Here is a 20,643-nt window from a genome sequence, read left to right as displayed (position 1 = left end):
GCAGGGAGTAGAAATATCGCCAACAGAAAGACACTCAAACGAGCTATAAAGTGCTTCAGTGATTATTGTCATTATCACAACTCATCTAAAAACAGCTTGTTTAGAAAACCTCCTGAAGCTCCTTTTTTAAATTTCAATACATTTAACTACTGCAGTGTCTAGATCTGACCACACCTTTGTTCATTTCATTCATAAGCTTAATAATGTTACAATTCAATAATTGAAAATAAGGTCACTCATTATCTATTATACATTCAACAGAAATGGATAGAACAATACATATTCATGAAACATCAGCGTTCCCCAGATTATGAATTACAATTTGATGACCTTAAAGTTGACCTTTTACCCCACTCACCTTTCACCTCTGAACATTGACCCACAAAGTGCTCTAAGAAGTGCTCGTGGTGATGAAGGTGTTGGGTGCAACAGTGTTAATGGTCTTGCGGGCTGTTAAAAGGCCAGGGGCTACATGTGGGGAACAGCACGGACCCAGAGGGTTGTTAAGCGTCACATTGAAGGTGCCCTTCAGTACTGTGTTCATGATGCCTGGACTCAACTGCAGAGACACAAACAGAACAAAGACGATGGAGCTAAAATGAGAGCGATACAGTATGTTTATGTGAAATGTCAATGTTAAAAATGAAGTCAGAAAAATATAAACAAAGTGTGTTGTGTTTTTTTACATATGACATTACATGCAAGTACTGTTTTTTATACCTTTGCACAGAATTAGATATTTATTATTATATTTATTATTTATATTTAGTATGAAACAGGCCAATGAAAGTAGGTATGAATAGAGAAATATTCATTCTCAATTAAAAAGCACAAACTTTGCTGTCTAAAAAGGCATACTCTATGGCGTGGATTACCAACCCAAATACGGGTTGCCACAGCTTTGAGGGGTTGCAAGCCTTCTTTATTTTAAGGGATGTAAAAAAACAACTTCATAAAAGAATATACAGTAGGCCTATAAGGCAGAATTTCTTCATTCCTGTGAAGAAAACTATATTGTTTTGTATATATTTGTCATTTAATTATTATTAAGAAAGTTCACAATTCAAACAGCTAAAGAACTAATAGGAAAATACCCAAGCACCAGGTAGAACAAAAACACTGATTTTCTTTTTAAAAAGAAGCCTATTATGTAAAAATGATGGTTAAATTTAAAAAGAAAAAACACAGTACAGACAGAGAATTGTTAAAAAAAAATGTCTAAATATATCATGAAAACTCATCTCTCCTGCAATATTTACAGGAAATAATCTGCTCAATATTCAAAACATTCGTTCACACAAACTTAGTTATTGTGTTTACTATTTATGTTAACTGTACAGTTTATTAGTTGTTCATTACTGTTATTTTTATGCATTGGATATAATATGAAATATCCATAACTTAGTCAGGGGATGTCAGTATCTCAATGATAGAAAAGGGGTCCCTAAAACAAAAAGGTTGGAAACCACTGTGGCAATAAAAGCTTAGAAATATTTTAAAAAAACTGAATACATGAATACATTTAAAATATGTGGAGGCCAGTATGATGTGCAGAGGGCAGAGTGATGGGTCGTTGTCCTTTGACTTTAAAACAGGAGTAATCAACAGTTCACAGCATTTTCCACCAATCATCCTGTTTTTTACTGCATTCAACCGTCTAATAAAACTTCACATAAACTGTATCCCTCACCAGAGTATGAACCTGTTTACTAAAGCCAGCAGTCTCGTGTGAAACAACTTTATAGTGTCTTCCAAGAAATGGACAAGCCACAAAAACAAAGAACTTTTTGAAGAATGAAGCCTAGCAGTAGTTCGGGCAGGTATGGTCGTCATTTTTATCGTCATATGTCCATTTATGTGCATCCATGACAGATCTCTCACAATGCGTGGGCCATAACGCTCTCAAACTAAACAGTCTCTTCCTGTTTTAACATTTAGTCGTACGTGAATTTCGAAGGGTTCATGTTCATGTAATGTTAAGTATGTCAAGCTGCTACTGGTTACTCAGATTTATTCACATGACCAAAGACACTTAAATTTCTTTTCTCTTGGTACTGTTGGACATTTGTGGTGTGAACTGAAAATATGGGTGGATTGTTATTCTAAGTAAAAATGACTATTGATTACAACCCTAACTTTAAACATAACTCACATCAAAACACATTTCCTTCTGTTATGCTTCAGTAAAGAGTGGTCATTAAGGTTGAATTCACCAAATGTAACATGTCACAAACACACAGCAACACACACAAATCACTAGTCTGTTTGTCCCAGGTCTTACCAAGGGGAGCAAGTAAAAAAACAACAACAAAAACGTATCAAAAACAGAAAAGATCCTACAAGCTCTTCAAACTGCCTGAGGAATATGCCTCTACTATGTTACAAAAGCTCTGTCTGTCTCTCTCTCTCTCTCTTTCTTTCTCCCCCCACCTCCCCCCTAACCTCCCAGCACACATAACACACATCAGTATGCCGGAGCTGCCGCAGTAGGATTTAGGTGCATTGGCTGGGCTGCTCAGATCTCAGTATTGATCCTAATGGGAAAAGGGTTGCGGGTTCAACTCCAGGTCACCCTCAGGGTTGCCCAGGAGGTCGGGGAGATGGGGTAGAGCCCTTGGAAGTGACGACATCACCGGCATAGCAATAATGAGGGAGATTATGGGATGTTTCACTAGGTCATAGAGGGGAGAGGGAAAAGGGGATCTGTGCAGGGAGTTGGTGATGATGTTAGTGTGTAGACGTGTACAGGTGTGCATACAAGCACAAAGGAGGAAAAGTCTTTCCCACGACACACATACAGTACGTGTCACAATAGCACAAGCCTCTGACTATGCACATGCTGGAAAAACAAAGGACACAAATTCTCTGTTGGAGCATGCAGAAATTTGCACACACAAGGAGATGCATTTATTTTCACTAAAAAGAAACAGAGCATCCTCACACCTCAGCCAATTAATAGATTGCCATTGTTTTATTGGCTGGTGGTTGAAGGAAATCTAGCAGCCAATTATATATTTTACCAGCATTTGGCTGGTGGTTAGTGCTTATTTCCAACCTTGGTGTAATGCTGCATCCACACGCAACCAGGCAGACGGTAGACACCAAACCGGTTATCATTTAGTAAACGAGAGCAGGATCCTAGAATTTGGTGAGGCCGTCAAAGAACACTGGCAACAGTAACAGTAGACGGCATTGCCATCCAAAGTAAAAAATACTGAAATTTTTCATGGCGGGCCGCCATAGTCTAATTTGTCCTGCCATAGTCTCAGTGGAGCTGGACTGTTAATTTAGAGCAGTATTAAAACGCTGTTAGGTTATTTATAGTGCAGTAGCAGCAGAGAACCAGCATCGCAACATATTGTCATGTGTGTTTCCTTCAGTCATCCTGCCGTGTGTTTTTCCTGTGCCCTCCAGAAGGTGTTGTACTTTTGACGTCAATCATCTGCCTGATTCCATGTGAATGTGAAAGTTGTGGCTTGATAAAGGCAAATAAGACTGCTTGATAAGGAAGAGATTGTGTTTATGGTTTACAGAACACTGCGCCTAACAACTCTACCTACCCAAAAGGTCATAAGGTTGCTTTCCAGGGACATGTTAACATCAGTGATTTGAAGTATTTGATTAGAACAATCACTCGGGAGAGAATGATCAAAAAAGCTATTAGACACAGATGTTTGATGGTTTGTTTTCATCAGCGGGTAAGCCAGCCAAAACAGGTAGAACAGATTATTATGTACACTATGCACTTCTGTGATGTTTGTCATTTAAGGTCTGACCTAGTCACTCCCCAAACATCAAGCTCGGCACAGCAGGAGATGGGGATTGACGATAATTATTTTCTTCCTACAAATGAGTACTGGGGTGGAGGAGGGGCTTCTGAAATGTTGTATGAAAAGTAGCCAATGACAGCATGGCTTTTCGTTGAGCAGTGTGGCAGCAGAGTAATGATGGATTAAATACTATGTGGCCAAAAAGGGTGCATTGAATATATGCATGCATCCATTGTGACTACTGGTCACTAACTTTAAATGCACCAAATGAGGCGGTGTGCAGGAAGGAATATGGCAGGGTAGTTAGTTCAGTTGATCCAGATGTAGATGCCTGTGTGATGTGGTTCATCATTATTGCTATTCACACTCATTCTTATCCTAACCCAAAATTTCACCGCTTTGTCAGAGCAACGGTCATACCCTGAGATAAATAGAGTTTAACTTTTGGAATGAAGCAGTGCACACTGCATGTCATGTGACGAGGAACAACCAATGGTGGCAAATACCTCTCCTTTCTTTCGTAAATTCCAGGAGAAGAAGTTGATCATTCTAATGCAGAGATAATGTGAGCTTTACATCTGTCCCACATACTATATTTGCAGCCCCATACAAACTTAAGTAACCTGGAAGAACATCATCTCTGCACTCAGGATTTCTGGTCAGAGGGCTAAGATGCAGTGCTGTTGATGGTTGCTTAGCAACCTCAGTTGCACAGAGCGGACACAAAAGCAGCACATAGCACCCGACCTCGCATTTTCCAGGCGATTTAAGACGTGGCATGTGTATGGGCCCTTACAATTAACTTAAAACACTTTGTATTTTAGGGTTACTTCCTTACGTTTAGACAACAAAACTATGGTTAGGTTCAGAAAAACCCCCATCATGGCTTGGTTTAAAATAAGTACGATTGTTATTAATGTCAAGTAACATACGTCACTACCGTTGCATGCTACACACACAACGCACTGCATTCCTGTTAGAATAACTCGACTTCTGGTTTCACATGGGAAATTAACAGCAGGCTCCAGGATGAAAGTCCAGACTTTGTTTGACCAATCCACCACCTCTCCCTCCCACCCCATACAGACTCTCTCACTCTTGTGTATGGTAGTCATTCGGGGCATTACAAACTGCCATAACTGCTGCTGCCTGGTGCCTATCATACAGCTGCCAAAGGTGCCTCTGTACATCATTATCTGGTGCGGAGATCACTGTCAAAGTGGGTCTATTTGATGAGTTGCAAGTGAGAACAGGCTGGTTATTCCAGTGAGCGACGTTCTGTGTTTACTTTCAGTCTGACTCAGAAACAAGTTTGAAATGATTCATGTTAAAAATCATTTGTAAAGTTGGAGAAGGCTCGGGGAGCCTAGTCCGATGTGCACAAGTCCTTGTTTCCCTGATTCTCTACAACAGAGGTGGTGAGTGCAAAAATAGCATGACCCATAGAGTAACAAAGGCCACACTTCTGGGAAATAGGCCAGATTGGCAAATTCCAGAGATTTCCTTTAACTTTGGCATGAAATTTCAACTGAGATCAACCATACACCCATAATTATTTATTTACTTATTTTTCCTGCTGGACACACACACACACACTCACACACACACACACACACACACACGCACATTGTATAATGTAATAAGTTTGAGTTTCCGACTCTCCAAACACACAGTAAACACACAGAAAGTTTGTGCAGAGTGGGTGTGATGGATGGAAATGCAGCAATGGGGAAATACTTTTGCATTTAAAAATTAGAATGATTACCTCACCACCTTCATCAGACAAAATTGCTCACAACATGATGAAAATGCTGACAAAATGATGAGATTTTATCAGGTGGCGTTGCTTCCCATTTAGAAGCTTTAAAGAACAGCTATAAAAACTCTCACACAGAAAAAGCACATGTACATAAACACCCTGAGGATGGTTTGATGAAATGGCAGTTGTGTTAAGGACACCTTCTGTTCCGACTCATAATGAAAATCACATTAACTTGAGCGTCTTCTTTTTAGCTCTCTCTGTGCTCTGCGCTTTGCAGATTTACATATCTGCAAAGATCACAGCATTTAATTAATATTTGTTTCTGCTTGACGTCTGCTCCCGTGTCTTTTTATATTCCTGTGTTCTACCCTGTCTCGGTTAAATTAAGCCCAACCAATGAGAGCAGTGTTGTGTGCGATAAAGGTAATCGAGCCTACATTTCTGAAGCAGGTGACTCACATGGTGCATTTAATGGAAACACTAAATGAGTCCTCAGTGTGACCTAATGCTGCTCAAGTAGATAGCGTTGTTACATTACAAGAACATGTATGGATGGAAGTATATACGAAGCGATATGAACGACAGCTACTATTCCATTACTTGGCCGTCTGCTTCAGATTGCAGCCCCTCAAAACACATATTCAGCTGTTGAATTTAACTACCCTCTCCAGCTGCTCGATTGGCTGCTGTCTGTCTCTCTGCTCCTCTTTCTCAACACTTCTCCACCACATTTCATCGCCGTCTCACCTCTGTCCCTGTCTCTCCTTTCTCTCTCATCCCTCCCTGCCTCATTGCCTTCATCGCTCTCATCCCGCTCTCTCTGCCTGCTTGTCTTCAACACTCTATAACCTCTCTTCCTCTCTGCACCACTTCACACCATCTTTAACTCTGTATGGCCTGTGGTGTCATATAGATTCAGTCACACAGCTAATTACTGAGACATGAGCTTAGACATGTATTCCACTGAAAAAAAAGAGAACTGAACCTCCTAAAGCTAAATTGAGTCATGCCGTGACACACAAAGTAAGGCATCAGCCTCTGTAAAGCCTTCAGTCACAAAATCTTTCTTTGTATGAAGGTCTTTGTACATGTATGAACTCAAAATCTGAATCTGAACACTAGTCACAGAAAGCTATAGTGTTCGTAGTGCTTCTGTTGGCAGGTGTCAGCTTGAGACGTTAAATGCCCTACAGAAAGCTCTGAGCAGAGTTTTGTTCCTAAGAGTACATGGACAGTACTCCCTACTCCTTGTCCAGGGAATGGCTGTTAAGGGAACTTCCCTTTACAAAATTCCTCCATTTTAAACACCCTGAAACTTCACCAGTGCAGACATCCCTTCCTCAGTGATATACTCTGCAAGTGTAAACACATCAGATACCTGTTACTATTACTGTGGAAATTTTACACTACTGAAATACAGTGTTAAATTTGTATTCAAATAAAAATGTATACCTTTACATAACTTATTCTATTAACTTGTGTTGAAATGGGATTTAATTTTTTTTTTTTTACAAAATCTACAGTTTCATTGACAACTATCTTATCACCCCAAGTTTTACTATGAATTAGGACAGAGCTATACAAAACTATCAGATTTTTCTTAGCCTATTCACACACCAATATGAATTACCAAAAAAACTATGTAGGCAAAAGTAATCATTTCATTTGTAGAACTTTTACTGTAAACTAACTGTGTTTAGCAATGGAAAAACAAACATTTTTACTGGAATTTGGTTGTGTTAAACAACGCTGCTGCTTTCAGCTGCTTTTAATTCTTCTTTTTTTCAACACCTCCAGTGAAGTGCAATGACTGATCGCTAATCTTGCTTGTCAACTTCTGGCAAACTGATAAACTGTTGTCTACTTCTTCCCTATACAGTTCACTTTGAACTGAGCATTTTCTTTGCTCCCTTCAGGCTAGAATCTTACTTAACATGGCTGAACACCTTGTAATGTCGAATTTGCAGGGAACCACTAGGTGATAGCCACACCGTTCAGGACATCTCAGACACTACTACTCAATTTTGACCACATTCTCTTTAAACTTGTGGAACTTGTTTTTCGATAGCCCCCAAACTTTATGAAAGTGCAAGACATAGTTATGTGATTATCCCTTAGACGCCACATTGGTATAGACATTTGTGCTGCCATTTGTAGTTCCCAATTTCATTGGTGGGTTTGCAAGATGAGTTTCTCCATCCAACCATAATTTACAGAATACACACTTATCCCGTTGATAAGCTGAGGCCTCTTCAGACTCACACTGGGGAAACTGGGCAGGTAGCCAGTCTATCAAAGAGCTGACATATTGAAGCAGACAACCATTCACACCTACAAGCAATTTCCAGTTCGCAAAACTTGCATGTCTTTGCACTATGGGAGGAAACACTCAGCACTCAGATGAAGCCCTTTTAAGGACGGGAGGAGCATGCAGCTCCACACAGAGAGCCCCCGGTCGGCTAATAGAGTTAAACCCAGAAGCCAGGGCCTTAGTTATTCATCTGCAATTCAGTTCTGCAGCAGGCAGCATTGTTATTAGCTCAATTCCAAAAACTAACCCATTTTTACTTTGAGGCAATTATCTCCCAGCATTAACTCTCCTCTCTTGACTAAAGTGGCTGCAGACAAACACTTAACAAGCCAAAATGGAGAATATTGATTTTACTTTTAATTTAATGCCTAAGTTGAATAATTATTTTACCTTCACATACCATGGGAGAGGAGAGGACAGGAGAGGAGAAGAGCAGAGAGAAGCTTTGTAGGAGATACTTCAACAGTTTTACTAGCTACTGTCATTGGAAAAATTCCCACAGCTACAGTTTCCCCTTATAGCAGAGAAAAATGGAGCAGAGAGACAGTGAGAGGCAGAGAGGGACATGTAGAGCAGATAAAGAGAGGAAAAGCACAGCATATGGTGATGAAATAACAACTACAAGCATACATCTACGTAGGAAGATAGAGGTTTTAAAAATGTATATGGAAAAAAATACGCACTGCATTCTGCCTACATTACTGAGGTTTAGTACTTACAAAGTGATACACACTGCCACACTCACACAATGGGACAGGCTGTTTAATGGCAAGATATTCAAAACGCACAAAGACTTGGAAATATGTTTGCTATCATTATCATACACATGTAGGATCCTTATCTCTTGTCGGTCAGAAAGAAGCACAATTTGAACTGAGCACATATCTCTCATGTTCCTGTATCAAAACAGAAATGGCAGACTATCATAAACATTGTACAGATGAAATGAAAACATACAAACTACAGATGATGGAGGAGATAATGGAGAGATGTAGGCACAAGGATGTAAGCTCTGCAGAAGAGAGAGCGGCAGACGAGTGAACTTCATAAGAGCGAGGTGAATTTCAGGTGAGCTGAAACCTGATGAAACCTCATGTTTGAACAATCAAATCCAGCATGAACACAAATTCTCACATGTTCCTGAACTAAGACGGAAATCAATCAAAACACATTGCCTTGCTAATTTCTGATGCAATTTGCAGGAGGAAAAATGGATGAGAGAGACAAAGACTGTTGATTCTGGAAAGAGAACTAGAAATAGATAAACTTCATACATGGAGGTGAACTTCCACTGAGCTTATTTTTCTGTAAGACAGTGAACCGCAGAGAAGAGACGTAAAGCTAAGGACATAAATCCACACAGAGACAGCAGACAGATTGGGAGATAGGGAGACAGAGAAGAGAGGAAAGAGCCGTGTGATAACATTACACCCATGGACATGAACATGACGATGAACTCTGTAGCGAGGTTTAAATCAAACTCAGTGGTTTTGTCTTTGATGTTCACCACTCAAAGTCAGCAGGGACTGGAAGCAACATTAGCTCTTTCAATCATTTCACACACGCACACAGACACACTTGGAGCTGTAACCCAAAGCTGTAATTCCTATTAAAACACACTCAAATAGAGCAGGGAGAGATTAAATTCTGGTTAAGTTTCATTACAGCTGTATTATGCTTCAAACATAAAGAGCATTTGTCTCTGTCAGCAGTCTGAGGTGGTTGCATTAAACAACACAAGACTTAATAAAAATGCACTCACTTTTCCCAGTTTAATTCAACCAGGCAGGTCAATTAAGAACAAATTCTCCCACAAAGTGAAAAGCTGCCTTGAGCAGGAAACGGCATCATTCAGCCTTGTGCTGCATCAGTGGAGATAGGTTGAAACCACAGAAACTTATTGAAGTTTGGATTTTTCTTACAAAGCAATCAATTTCTTCCGCTCAGCTCAAGGTCAGACAGAGAAATTTGATAGATTCTCTGAGGATCAGAACACGAGATAATGTCAGGCATATATTTGTGGCCTCTCATGCAATACACCAGGCATGCAAACGGGTCTGTGCAGGCACACTCACGTCTCATCCTACTCCAACGCTTATTCGTATGGAGACACATTAAAATTCAAGGACACACACATCCATACCTACACTGATGCCCGAGCGTGTCAGCTACTCAAGGAGTAAAATAGACTGGGAATGTGCTGGGAAGGCAACAGTAATAATACTTCATGAGAGTAACACTTTAACAGCATGTTTACCTGATAAGCACCTGGTCCTGGGTTGGTGTCCACGGAGACTTTGAATCGATCTGCTCTGGAGGAGATCACAGCCATTTGAGGGAAGGATTTCACACTAGGGTTGTACTGGCCAGGGCCTGATGAACACATGCACACATAATCCACACCTAAATACATCATTTCACATGTAGCTGCTTTAACATAAGCAGAAAAGTGCTTCAGACATTCATATACTTTATAGCTGCCCATATTTCGACCTTCAGTGCATGCAAGAAAACCAGAGGCTATTCATGACATTACTGCATATTAGATTTATGTCTTTTACAGAATTTCTACCACAGTTATTTATTTAAGTTTTTAAAGCTTGGGTAGGCAGTTTTCTTTTGGCATTGTTGGGCAAAAACATATATGTATTTCAAGTGGTTTCAGAGAAAACTTGACTTCTGTACCTCTTCTTGGCTCTGTGTTCAGGCTTTAGAAAATCTAGGCCATAACAAGAGAGGGTGTTCCTATTGGCTGTTCTACAAATGCAGAGCCACGTCCACGTCCCTTCATTGAAAGTCTGATTCAATGGCAAAGAATCCTGCAGAGAAAGTTTCTATACCGGCACTGGCAACAACTACTTCCTTAGCAAACCAATCCAAAAAACAAAGACAGACTTCTCAAAAAGAGAAAGAGTCTGACAATATATGAAATAAAACACTTGTCAATAGTGGCAAAGTGTTTCACAGATGGAGAGAAAATGTTGCTAATAGTTTAGCCTTCTGCTAGCCGGTGCCAAAGGCTCAAGGCTGGGACTAAAGTTCATGTTAATGTTATCTAGAGTCTCTAATCACAGTGTGTCCTCCGCCTCACTCCCCACTACCACAGACCACCTCACCGGGAGGTAATTTTTTGAGATAGGTAAAATAAATTCTGTTAAGGCTGAGATCTCCAACTTTCTGCTCTCAGCAGTGCTAACAGGTCTAAAGCAAAGTAACTGTGGCAGACAACATAAAAGTGTCGGTATCTGAACCAGCAGCGGCATTAAGACAGATGAATTATTCTGGTCAAGGTTAAAAGATTACCCTGTTTTGCTCCTTTTCATAGATATTAGACAGCAAAAGTTACAGCAGTATGGGTGCCTTGTACAGTATAAATCTGGATTGAGTTTCCAAGCTGTGCTAGCTTTTTCTCATGGGATGCATTTTAATGTAACTCGAACTGTCTGAACTATGATCAAAGCTCAGTCTACCAGAATACTGAACCACCCTGCTGTCCACCACAAGACATGGTATACTGTACAGACGGTACTGTATAGATCAACCAAAAACTCTGCAGGGATTAGATATTCTTTTTGTGCTTTTCAAAAAAAAGTGTCCATGTTATGAATATATTATGAGACAAACACAGAAGCAGGTGTACAGAGATCCATGTGCACACATTCACACACATGCTGATATGATAACGAACAAGCAAAGAGGCACTGACAGAAAAACACTGCACAATCATGAACTCACGGTGTTGCAAGTAAAAACAAACCTCTTAAAAAGCCATTTTCATCCGAAAAAGAAACATTCACACTGAATTCTAAAACATGAAAACTAAAAAATAAAGAAGCTAAGCCTCGGGGGTTTGTCCGTTACACAACATTGTTTCCATAAACCTCTTTTTTATTTAAAACCTCAAAAGCCAACTTTTCATGAATTATAGAAACAACTTTTACAATCGATTTTGAAATGGTTTAATGGACCCCAGGGCTGGGCACTATAATCAGCGCATTAAGAGTTATGATGAGAGAAATGAGAAAAACAATCCATCACTAGTCCAACACACTTTTATGTTAAGACAGAAGCTTGTCTGACCCAACAGCCAACTGCAACTCATGACTACATGAACATAAAGTGACTTTTAAATGTACTAATAAGCGCATACCAACAAAACAACAACATGCATTCATAAAAACACCTTGAGCTATTGCTAATGTCACTGACCATTATATGAAAAACTGTGATTCTGCTGGGAGTGTTTGTGTGTGAGTGTGTGTGCATGTTTCAAAACTGTTGAATAGTTGAATGCTTTAACATAATGAGAAATGTGATCACAGGGGACCCAGCATGATGAGGAATATAATGTTCCATAATGTTCCATATACTGTATGCCTATTCATAAATGCTAATTCAATAATGGGCAGAATGATTGTATATGTGTATGTGTTGCTATGCACACATCAATGTGTGTATTTTAATGTGAGTCTGTACGTGCCTGTGAGTATCCATATACTTGTGTCTTCATGTCTGCTCCAATATGTGTGTGTGTGTGTGTGTGTGTGTGTGGGTGGATAAGTGTGTATGTGGCTGTATGTATGAAGAAGAATCACTATTGCAAACAGTCCAAATCTATTTATATGCAAATTAGATTTTGGTTAAACGGTTTGGGGTGCCTCATGGGTTGAGTCCCTTGGTGAAATGGGGCTAGTCATAAATTATCCAAGTAAGTCATGAATCCATCAATTTTGAAACAACATTTTTCAATGGGAGTGTAATTGAAGTAAATATTAGGTTAGAAGCCCGCAGAGATGAAGCTAATTGGACTGCATGATGATGAAAGGGTGGAGCTGTACAGTTTCAAGTAGATACATAGATAGATCTGTTTCTCTATACTGATGCTGCTTATTCTGTTTGTGTGTGCATGTGATACCTGGTACAGTAGGGTCACATTGCAGGAAGAAATTATTCCGTGGCGCAGCAGAGAGGAAGCAGCTCTGTCGTCTCTTTGCTTCCTCATTTCGGGGTTCTAAGTAAGAGCGGCCATTAGCCTTCTCAAATGTCTGACTCACATTGTAACTGTTGGGTGGAGGGGAATCCTGCAAAGAGGACAGGAGAGGAGAGGAGAAAGAGAATGTTTTAGTTTGCAATGGAAATCAGTCACTACTTGCTAGTCCACTGCATAGTGAGTTTACCATTTTGTAGTTTTATGCGAATGTATATTGAGAATTCTTCTTATTATTATTACTATTATTATCATTATCATACCCTATATTGTGGTATTGTGAAAAGTTGTGCATAATCGATGGTCACCAGCTAAGCACTACATACCATCGTGCACTGTGCTGAAGTTACGGACATGCAGACAAACAAGAGGAGAGAGAGAGCAGCACGACTGCAACCTGTCGTACAAATGTTTGATAATGGGTGGCATTCCCACAGAGCTCTAGAAGACACCTTATAGAGTATTATGAAGACACATTTTCAGTGAGAGCACAGTTTGTTTCTCCCATAGACTGTATACAAAGACGGATGACACACCCCCACTCACCCCCGCTATGCTTAAGTGAGGTTATGTGATGTTACTGAGAACTGGAGTCTGCACAGTAGTGATATTCGCGGTGGGGGGAGTTCTCGCCAAAACACCCGTCCAACCTGTCATGAGCAGCTCCATTGAATGCAAGCGCATGGACTGGCTGTCACAGCTGTCATTCATGCCGGAAAATCCCCCTTTTATATAATTTGATAACTCATTAAAACCGAACTTGTCAGAAAAACAAACATTTGAACAAACATCGACTGATTAAAACAACCTTCATTGACAGAAATAGTCTTTGGGAAAAATATATTTGGCGTGCACTTTGAGTTTTTAGTTTGGCCTGTGTCCCATTCACTAACATGAAGGGGCAGCCTTTATGACCTATACTGCAGACAGACACCAGGGGGCGATCGAGATTGAAAAGCTACACTTTGGGGGAGCTGTCATGTTATCCATCTTTATATACAGTCTTTGGTTTTTCCTTGTGAAATCAAACATGTGTTTTGTAGTGCTGCTGTTGTTCCAATTAGGAAAGTGCCACGAAAAGCTGCTGTTTTTTACCGAGACAGCTCTGTGTTTCCAGTGGGGATTAAGCCCCCAAAACAGAGTTTTAAGCGAAAAAGAGATCTTTTCCACACCACACCCAAGGGGTCCTTGTGATGTAAAGTAATCACACCTTAACCACAACATTGTTGAACAGTAAAGTTTCAGTCTATCCACTGCATAATGATGTGCAAATGTAACTTATCCGTGGTTTGCAGACACATAAAATGCCAACATTTCTCATGCCGTTTGGGTTGGGAATAAAGGTCTGCACAAAATTGTGTACCAACCCTAGCAGTAGGTGTTTAGATATTTCACTGGATAAATGTAAACTTTAAACCTGCTGGTGGCGCTAGATAAATAGTGAGGATCAATTTTCTGCACAGCATTCAGATCTGCACCAAATTTCATAGCAATCCGTTCAATAATTGTCGAGACTTTCAGTAAAAAACAGAAACGCGAAAAAAAATAGATGACAGGGAAGGATACGAAAGGTTGAGTCACAGTGTAACCTGACACTGGAAAATGTCTGACAATGTAACACACAATTTCACACACAAACATCCCTTATTAGATTACACAAGTGACAGGTCCACAGTGTAAAAGACACACACTCATTATGAATAACAAATGACCCATTCACCCATCTGTTATCAGAACACACTTTCAGACTTGCTACAATATCACTCATGTACAGACATTCATGCATGAATATCACAGCACAGACACAAGGACATACAGTTCATGTCACATCATCTACATGCAAATGCGGACAAACACACACGCTGATATCGCCTCCATGGTGCAAATGAGTGGTTGTCTCCCAGCTGACATTATGCTTCTTCTCCACAGAGGGAGGAGTAATGATACAGTGTACCACAGGTAATTTCAGATAAATAGCCTCCATAACAAGGCCATTACATTCTTAGTCATAAATGAATTGCTAATAATTAAGAGCTAATTCACTGAGGTGCTCTTTCTGATGGGAGCATGTAATGGATCCCAGTTGGAGAAATTGGGATGTGAAAAGGGAACTGGATGAATTATGTCACCTGGTTAGAAACTTGCTTCAACACTGCTGCAGAGGAATCTCAGTTACTGGGGATTTGTCTTGTCGGTAGGTCTTTGAATAATTGATAGCGAAGGCTGAATATAGCTGCATGATCCATTTATCCTAAACATAGCAGAGCTGTCATTTACCTCAAACTGTCATTTCCCGACCGCTGTTTTCTCCGTTTCCTCCTAGGTAGCTGTCCATCTTTGATCATTGCTAACCCAGGCCATTTAGCTTTTCATTATAGGCACAGTGTGAGGAAAAAGGAGGCAAGCACAACATGTGCGTGACAATGCAACCTCACACACACAATTTGCAAGCACACACAGACACAAACAGATTCTGTGTGATGTTGCAACTGTGGAATTGCTGGAAAATAAGATGAATTGAATTATGGTGGGGAAATTTTGTGTTGTTACTGTTACTGTTCCTCATGATTTGATTTGAGACACACACACACACACACACACACACACACACACAATCACAGAGGCACCTGTAGGCACATCTGTCACAAATCTATCTAACAGTGCAAAGCAATCATCCTCCAACCTCTGCAACATAATGTGCACATGCACACCTGTCGAGGGACCCTACCGTCCGTAATTATCCCTGAACATGGGGCAAACCACTGTTCCCAGTAGCAGTCATCACGTATTGACAGCACTCAGGTTGACTTTAATTACATACCTCAGACATTTAGACAGCTCAATGCTTATCTTCCCTCATACACACAGAAACACACACACACACACAAATACACTTTTTCCTAACAATTCTGTCACATTGCCCTTGACTGTCAAAGTGTATAGTATACTGTAGATACCAGATATACATTTGTGGCAGGCAGGCAGTGACGCAGAATAACTGAAATTGAATATTGATGTAATGCCAGCACTGAGACAGACTGTCAGACCTAATGGTATTTTTTATTATAAGTGAAGCAAGATAAATAAAAAAAAAATAAGTTTCTCATTTTGATGTTTGTAAAACACTATATACGAACTTACAGCTCTTTTTCCAGCCAATCGAGACTATATATAAATACCAATCAATACCAATCATGATATTGCGATACATACTAAATAAACCAACAGGTAAATACTAAATTAAATAAAGGTTGTACAGTGGGAGGCAATGCAGCAGAAGTCCATCTATGAACTATATACAATGTGTCCTGAATTTGCTTCATTAAATAAGATACCGTCAAAAAGCACACCGGGCATTGACAGAGTTGAGGTCAGCCAAAAATCCTTATCGGCATGAAACACTCTTATAAGTCCTAGATATGAATATACACACTACACACATTCTCACTCCCACCTTGTCAAATAGAGCAGCAGCTTCTTCAGTGGCTATATGCTTCAAACTATGGCGCTCTGGGTACCCCTCTAATGTAAGTTTTGGATGCTCAGGGATGGCGTACCAGTTTGCACTTGTTACATGCATAGTGTTTTTTTAGAAAAACTACCGCGGTCGCAGGAAATGTCAATTTCGTCACCAAAACGACTTTAGGTTTAGAACAACAAAACTACTTGGTAAGGTTTATTAAAAAAGATCAGGGTTCAGGTTTGAAGTACATTTGTTACATATCTTAAGTAAGTTAATGGCCATGTTACATGACATATGTTAGTCGAAATCAAGTATTGTGACAAAAAATCAGTTTCTCCTGGGTGACAGTTCTGTGTTTTGTTTTTTTTTTACCTATGCACACATCTTTCTCTTGCCCTCCTCAGACTTTATTGCTCTTTATACTACATCATTGTCACAGATGAATTTGCACTGGAGTTAGCTGAAAGCCTGATACGTCTCATCCAAATGCTAAAAGGTGTCTTGTGCGTCCTAATCAGGTGCCAATGGCCACTGGCCAAGCTGCCAGATTTGGTGCCCTGGATTTAAGAATGGGCTGATACACAAGACCTCAGTCAAAGAATATCCTGTTGGATGAAATGTCATCTATCCAAGCAAAACCAACAGAAAAAAACTGATAAAATAAACCAAATTATGTATTTTAAGTTTAAGATTCCCCTGTCTGATGGTCAAAATGACAATGTGGGTCTCCTCTCCTAAACAGAAACATAAGTGGATGAACAGATAGTTTAAAAACAGATTCTCTGGTTCAGTCTTCGGAGGTTCTTAAGCTGAGAAAACTGATAACACCTGTCTTGTGTCAGATCATTGTTGCTAGCTGAAAAGTGAACAGTGCAGCTGCACAGTCCCCAATGTCATTATAATGTGGTTCCCTGAGCAGAACACAACAGCAGGAGACAGCCAAGTTTATTCTTCAAGAGTTTATTCATGATAAGTGTAGATGACTCATAACTGACACCTTGGCCAAGCACAATGATTTTGCATCAGGGATCTTGCCAATTGCTTCACTGTTTGTTTTAAAAATGTTTTATCCTTGCTTATCTTGGAGAGCAGATTCTGCTTTTCCCCTGAATTATTTGAGATCATTTATGTATTTTTTTTATTGTTCAGAGGTGTTAAGTATTTTCAGATGCTTATGTCTCTTAGACAAAATCCATTTGGAAATCCAAAGGAAAGCCAAATGTAACAAATCTTCTGGGGATAAAATATCAGTGTCCTTCAACTATTAAAAATGTTTTTTAAACAGATTCTTGTATTATTTATATTTCATCAAATATCTGCAATTTTTAATATTCAAAATACACACCAAAACAAGATTCTTTTTAAAACAAAATAATGAGGATTTAAGACTATTTATGTGCATAAGCCTCTGTTCTCAGCTTCGCATACAATCAAGTAAAAACAAAAAAAAGACATACTGATAACACACGATACTGAAATGTCCTTTACATCTGATACAAAATGCTAAGCATGTTCTCATTTAAGTGGCCTGCCTTATAAGAACAAAACAAAATGCAAACACAAAGTCAGATCTCCTTTGTTATCTTCTTACAGAATCTCATCTACACCGAGTTCTCTCGTACTAATGGCCACGCAAGTTCACCTGAAAACTGTAATACTAACGATTTGGCTTAGTATGTACAGTGATAGCTTTGACTAATGGCAGAGCATAACATGGGATGTATGTGTATGTGTATGTGTCTGTATGCGTGTGTGTGTGTGTGCGCGCGCGCGTGCACATTTGTGCTACAGCCACATTCCATTCTTCATCCTCTCATTACTCTTAAAGCCTTTCATTCTTCCTCGCAGAGCGGAAAGCTATTTTCAGACTCCTTTCAGACTGAATTTCCATATTTCAGATCATTGTACAACAGATGATATACAGACTGGTAAAAAAACTTAGGGAAAAGCTTGAATTAATCAGTGGAGAAACATAACAAACACCTGCCCACAGGTGCACGGCATGGTGCAATAAATCAATTAATATCCACTAATTTTTGTGGATGTGCATTTATAAAAACACTGAGCAGGCCCACGTGATTGTGATTTTGTATCAAGATGGCAAAAGAAAAAGATGCATATGCCTTTGAAAGATTGTTCATTGTTGGGGAACGGATGGCAGAAGCTTCACTCAAAAAGACTGCTTAACTGGCTGGTGTTTCAGTAGAAACAGTCAGTACGTTTACATGTAAAGTTTAGGCCATCCAAAATAACATCAATACCCTACAGCCCTTACCGATGGGGATTTGAAGCAGTTATATCAAAAAACCCCTCAGCTGAGAAACTGTCATTTTACTCCGCTGAACAGAAGAGTTTCTGGTTTACCACTGCCTTAATTCAGCTGTTGTGGAAGGTAAAGAGGAGCAAATATTCAAATATAGTGTGTATAATGTTTATATAGTGTTTTTTTTAGGTGGCTAAAGTATGTTCTGCTGCAGCCCAGTTTACAGCAGGACATTGCTTAGCTTCAGTGCCAGTGTTATGGGACTGTACTGGAGCGGGGTGGCTGGGGTGTGACTTTTTAATTGAAATAACTATGAAATTCTATTGTTTATATATATTTATATATAATATATATATATATATATATATATATATATTTTTTTTTTTTTTTATAAATATATATTCTAACCAATACCTTGTTATCGATACTGTGCTTATACTGTAGGATTAATTATTGGTATTTATATTTAAACCATGCATTTTTTTAAATAGTCATCGGTAATATGGATCTGATGACCGAGTAGGTAAGGGAAAATAATATAGCAGATTGAACAAAACAGAACTTATGATATTAAGGTATCCAAAATCTGAGATAATGTCTAAGCTCATATCCCAAAATTAATATAAAATTAAACATATTGCCAACCTCTTTAGTCTTATATACATTAATGGTTACTTCGGCTCTGCCTCTTAACGCAAGTGTAACCTGGGGTTGATTTCTTCATCTTGACGGTAAAACTTATTGGCAGACAAGGGGTGCAGCATTTTTAAAAGTGTGCCCATATACTGCACAGGTTCCAAAACTTTTGGTCACTGGTTGGTGTTTCATGCTGCTAAATTTACTGTATTTGTTGCTATCTTTCAGTTTTCTTCTGTTCTTGTCTTTTATATTTATAATTTCAGCTTTTTTAGGGTGTCCTGTAATTGTTGTTTCCTCCAACCATTAGCCATAATCTGAAATCAAAGCCACTAATCAAATGCCAAAATATACTAGCTGATGAAGACAAATAGGGAGATAAAGATGAAGGCTTTGTGCTCTATCAATACCAATAACACTGTATTAACTTTCCTTTTTTAATTTTAAGAAGTTATAAACAAAAAAAAAACATTTAAGAGCAGAAAATGTCTACACTTAAGCAGACAATGGTTACCAAACCTACATGTGTAACATTGAACAAGTCTGCTGTGTGGCACCATATTTTTGAATTAACCATTTTGGTCTTTGTTTAATTTGGAGTTTGTGCTTTGCTTTATCTATGTAACAACATATATTGCTAGTATTTGAATGAAATGTGAATACAGCATTTGTTTGCTTGTTTTCCTCCCAGAATAGACTATCTATGTCATTCTGTGTCATAAGCACAGCTGGTGTCTCATCATAGAGCTTGATAACCATCTGTCTGATTTTATAAGTGGAGGTGTCATAAGGCCTTAATGAGGTTTTAGACAGGTCTTCATTACAGATGGAATGACAGAGGGAAACCATATGGGTCCCATTCGCTTTCTATTCTCACTTTATAGGCAGCAGTTAGTCTAACAATTTGCTGACAGCTACAGTTTTCTGCTGTGTTTTGTAGTCTTGTATATCTTGCTTTCTCCTTCATTTTATTTTGCCCTTGCCTGATACAGTGTGCTTATTATCGCCTTGTCTCTTTTTGTCTTTCTTGCTACATATATTCTTGCTCTGTCTATCACCTGTGATGCCTACTGCTCCAACACTTGTTTTTCACCTCACTCTTCTTCCAGTGGTTCAAAAACTCAATTTTCTCTTCTGTCAATCATTTCAACTTTATCTTTGCAGTCTTCCCTTTTTGCTTACCTTATGAGCTGTTTATATCTACATGCAAATGAAATTCGAGTTGTCACGTTGGCTACTGACTACTATACAGCACTCTGAGATATCACTGAAAGATGAAAGTTTGATAGATGAACACAAGTTAATTATTTTTTTAAGTTTGCTGTGGTGATCTTAGCCTGCATATGATTAGGACTCATAATAAGGATATGAAGCCAAATAACTTGTGCAGGAGTTGTCACAGGCTTTGTTTCCAGATTCACCTAGTTCAAACACTTCATATGTGCAGGTGG

General features: G+C 39.2%; 1 protein-coding gene across 1 annotated transcript in view; it reads right to left on the bottom strand.

Annotated features, from left to right (window-relative positions):
* Positions 1 to 391: 391 nt before the first annotated feature.
* Positions 392 to 20,643, bottom strand: part of stpg2 (sperm-tail PG-rich repeat containing 2) — a 64,008-nt gene continuing 43,756 nt past the window's right edge. Inside the window, 3 exon segments of the mRNA XM_042488988.1 lie at positions 392 to 559; positions 10,101 to 10,216; positions 12,759 to 12,924. Coding sequence (XP_042344922.1) covers positions 392 to 559; positions 10,101 to 10,216; positions 12,759 to 12,924 — 450 coding nt within the window.

This window comes from Plectropomus leopardus, chromosome 6 (assembly GCF_008729295.1).
Source record: "Plectropomus leopardus isolate mb chromosome 6, YSFRI_Pleo_2.0, whole genome shotgun sequence".
Classification (NCBI taxonomy): domain Eukaryota; kingdom Metazoa; phylum Chordata; class Actinopteri; order Perciformes; family Serranidae; genus Plectropomus; species Plectropomus leopardus.
Note: the sequence above shows the minus strand (reverse complement) of the source record. Positions and strands in the feature narration are given on the sequence as shown.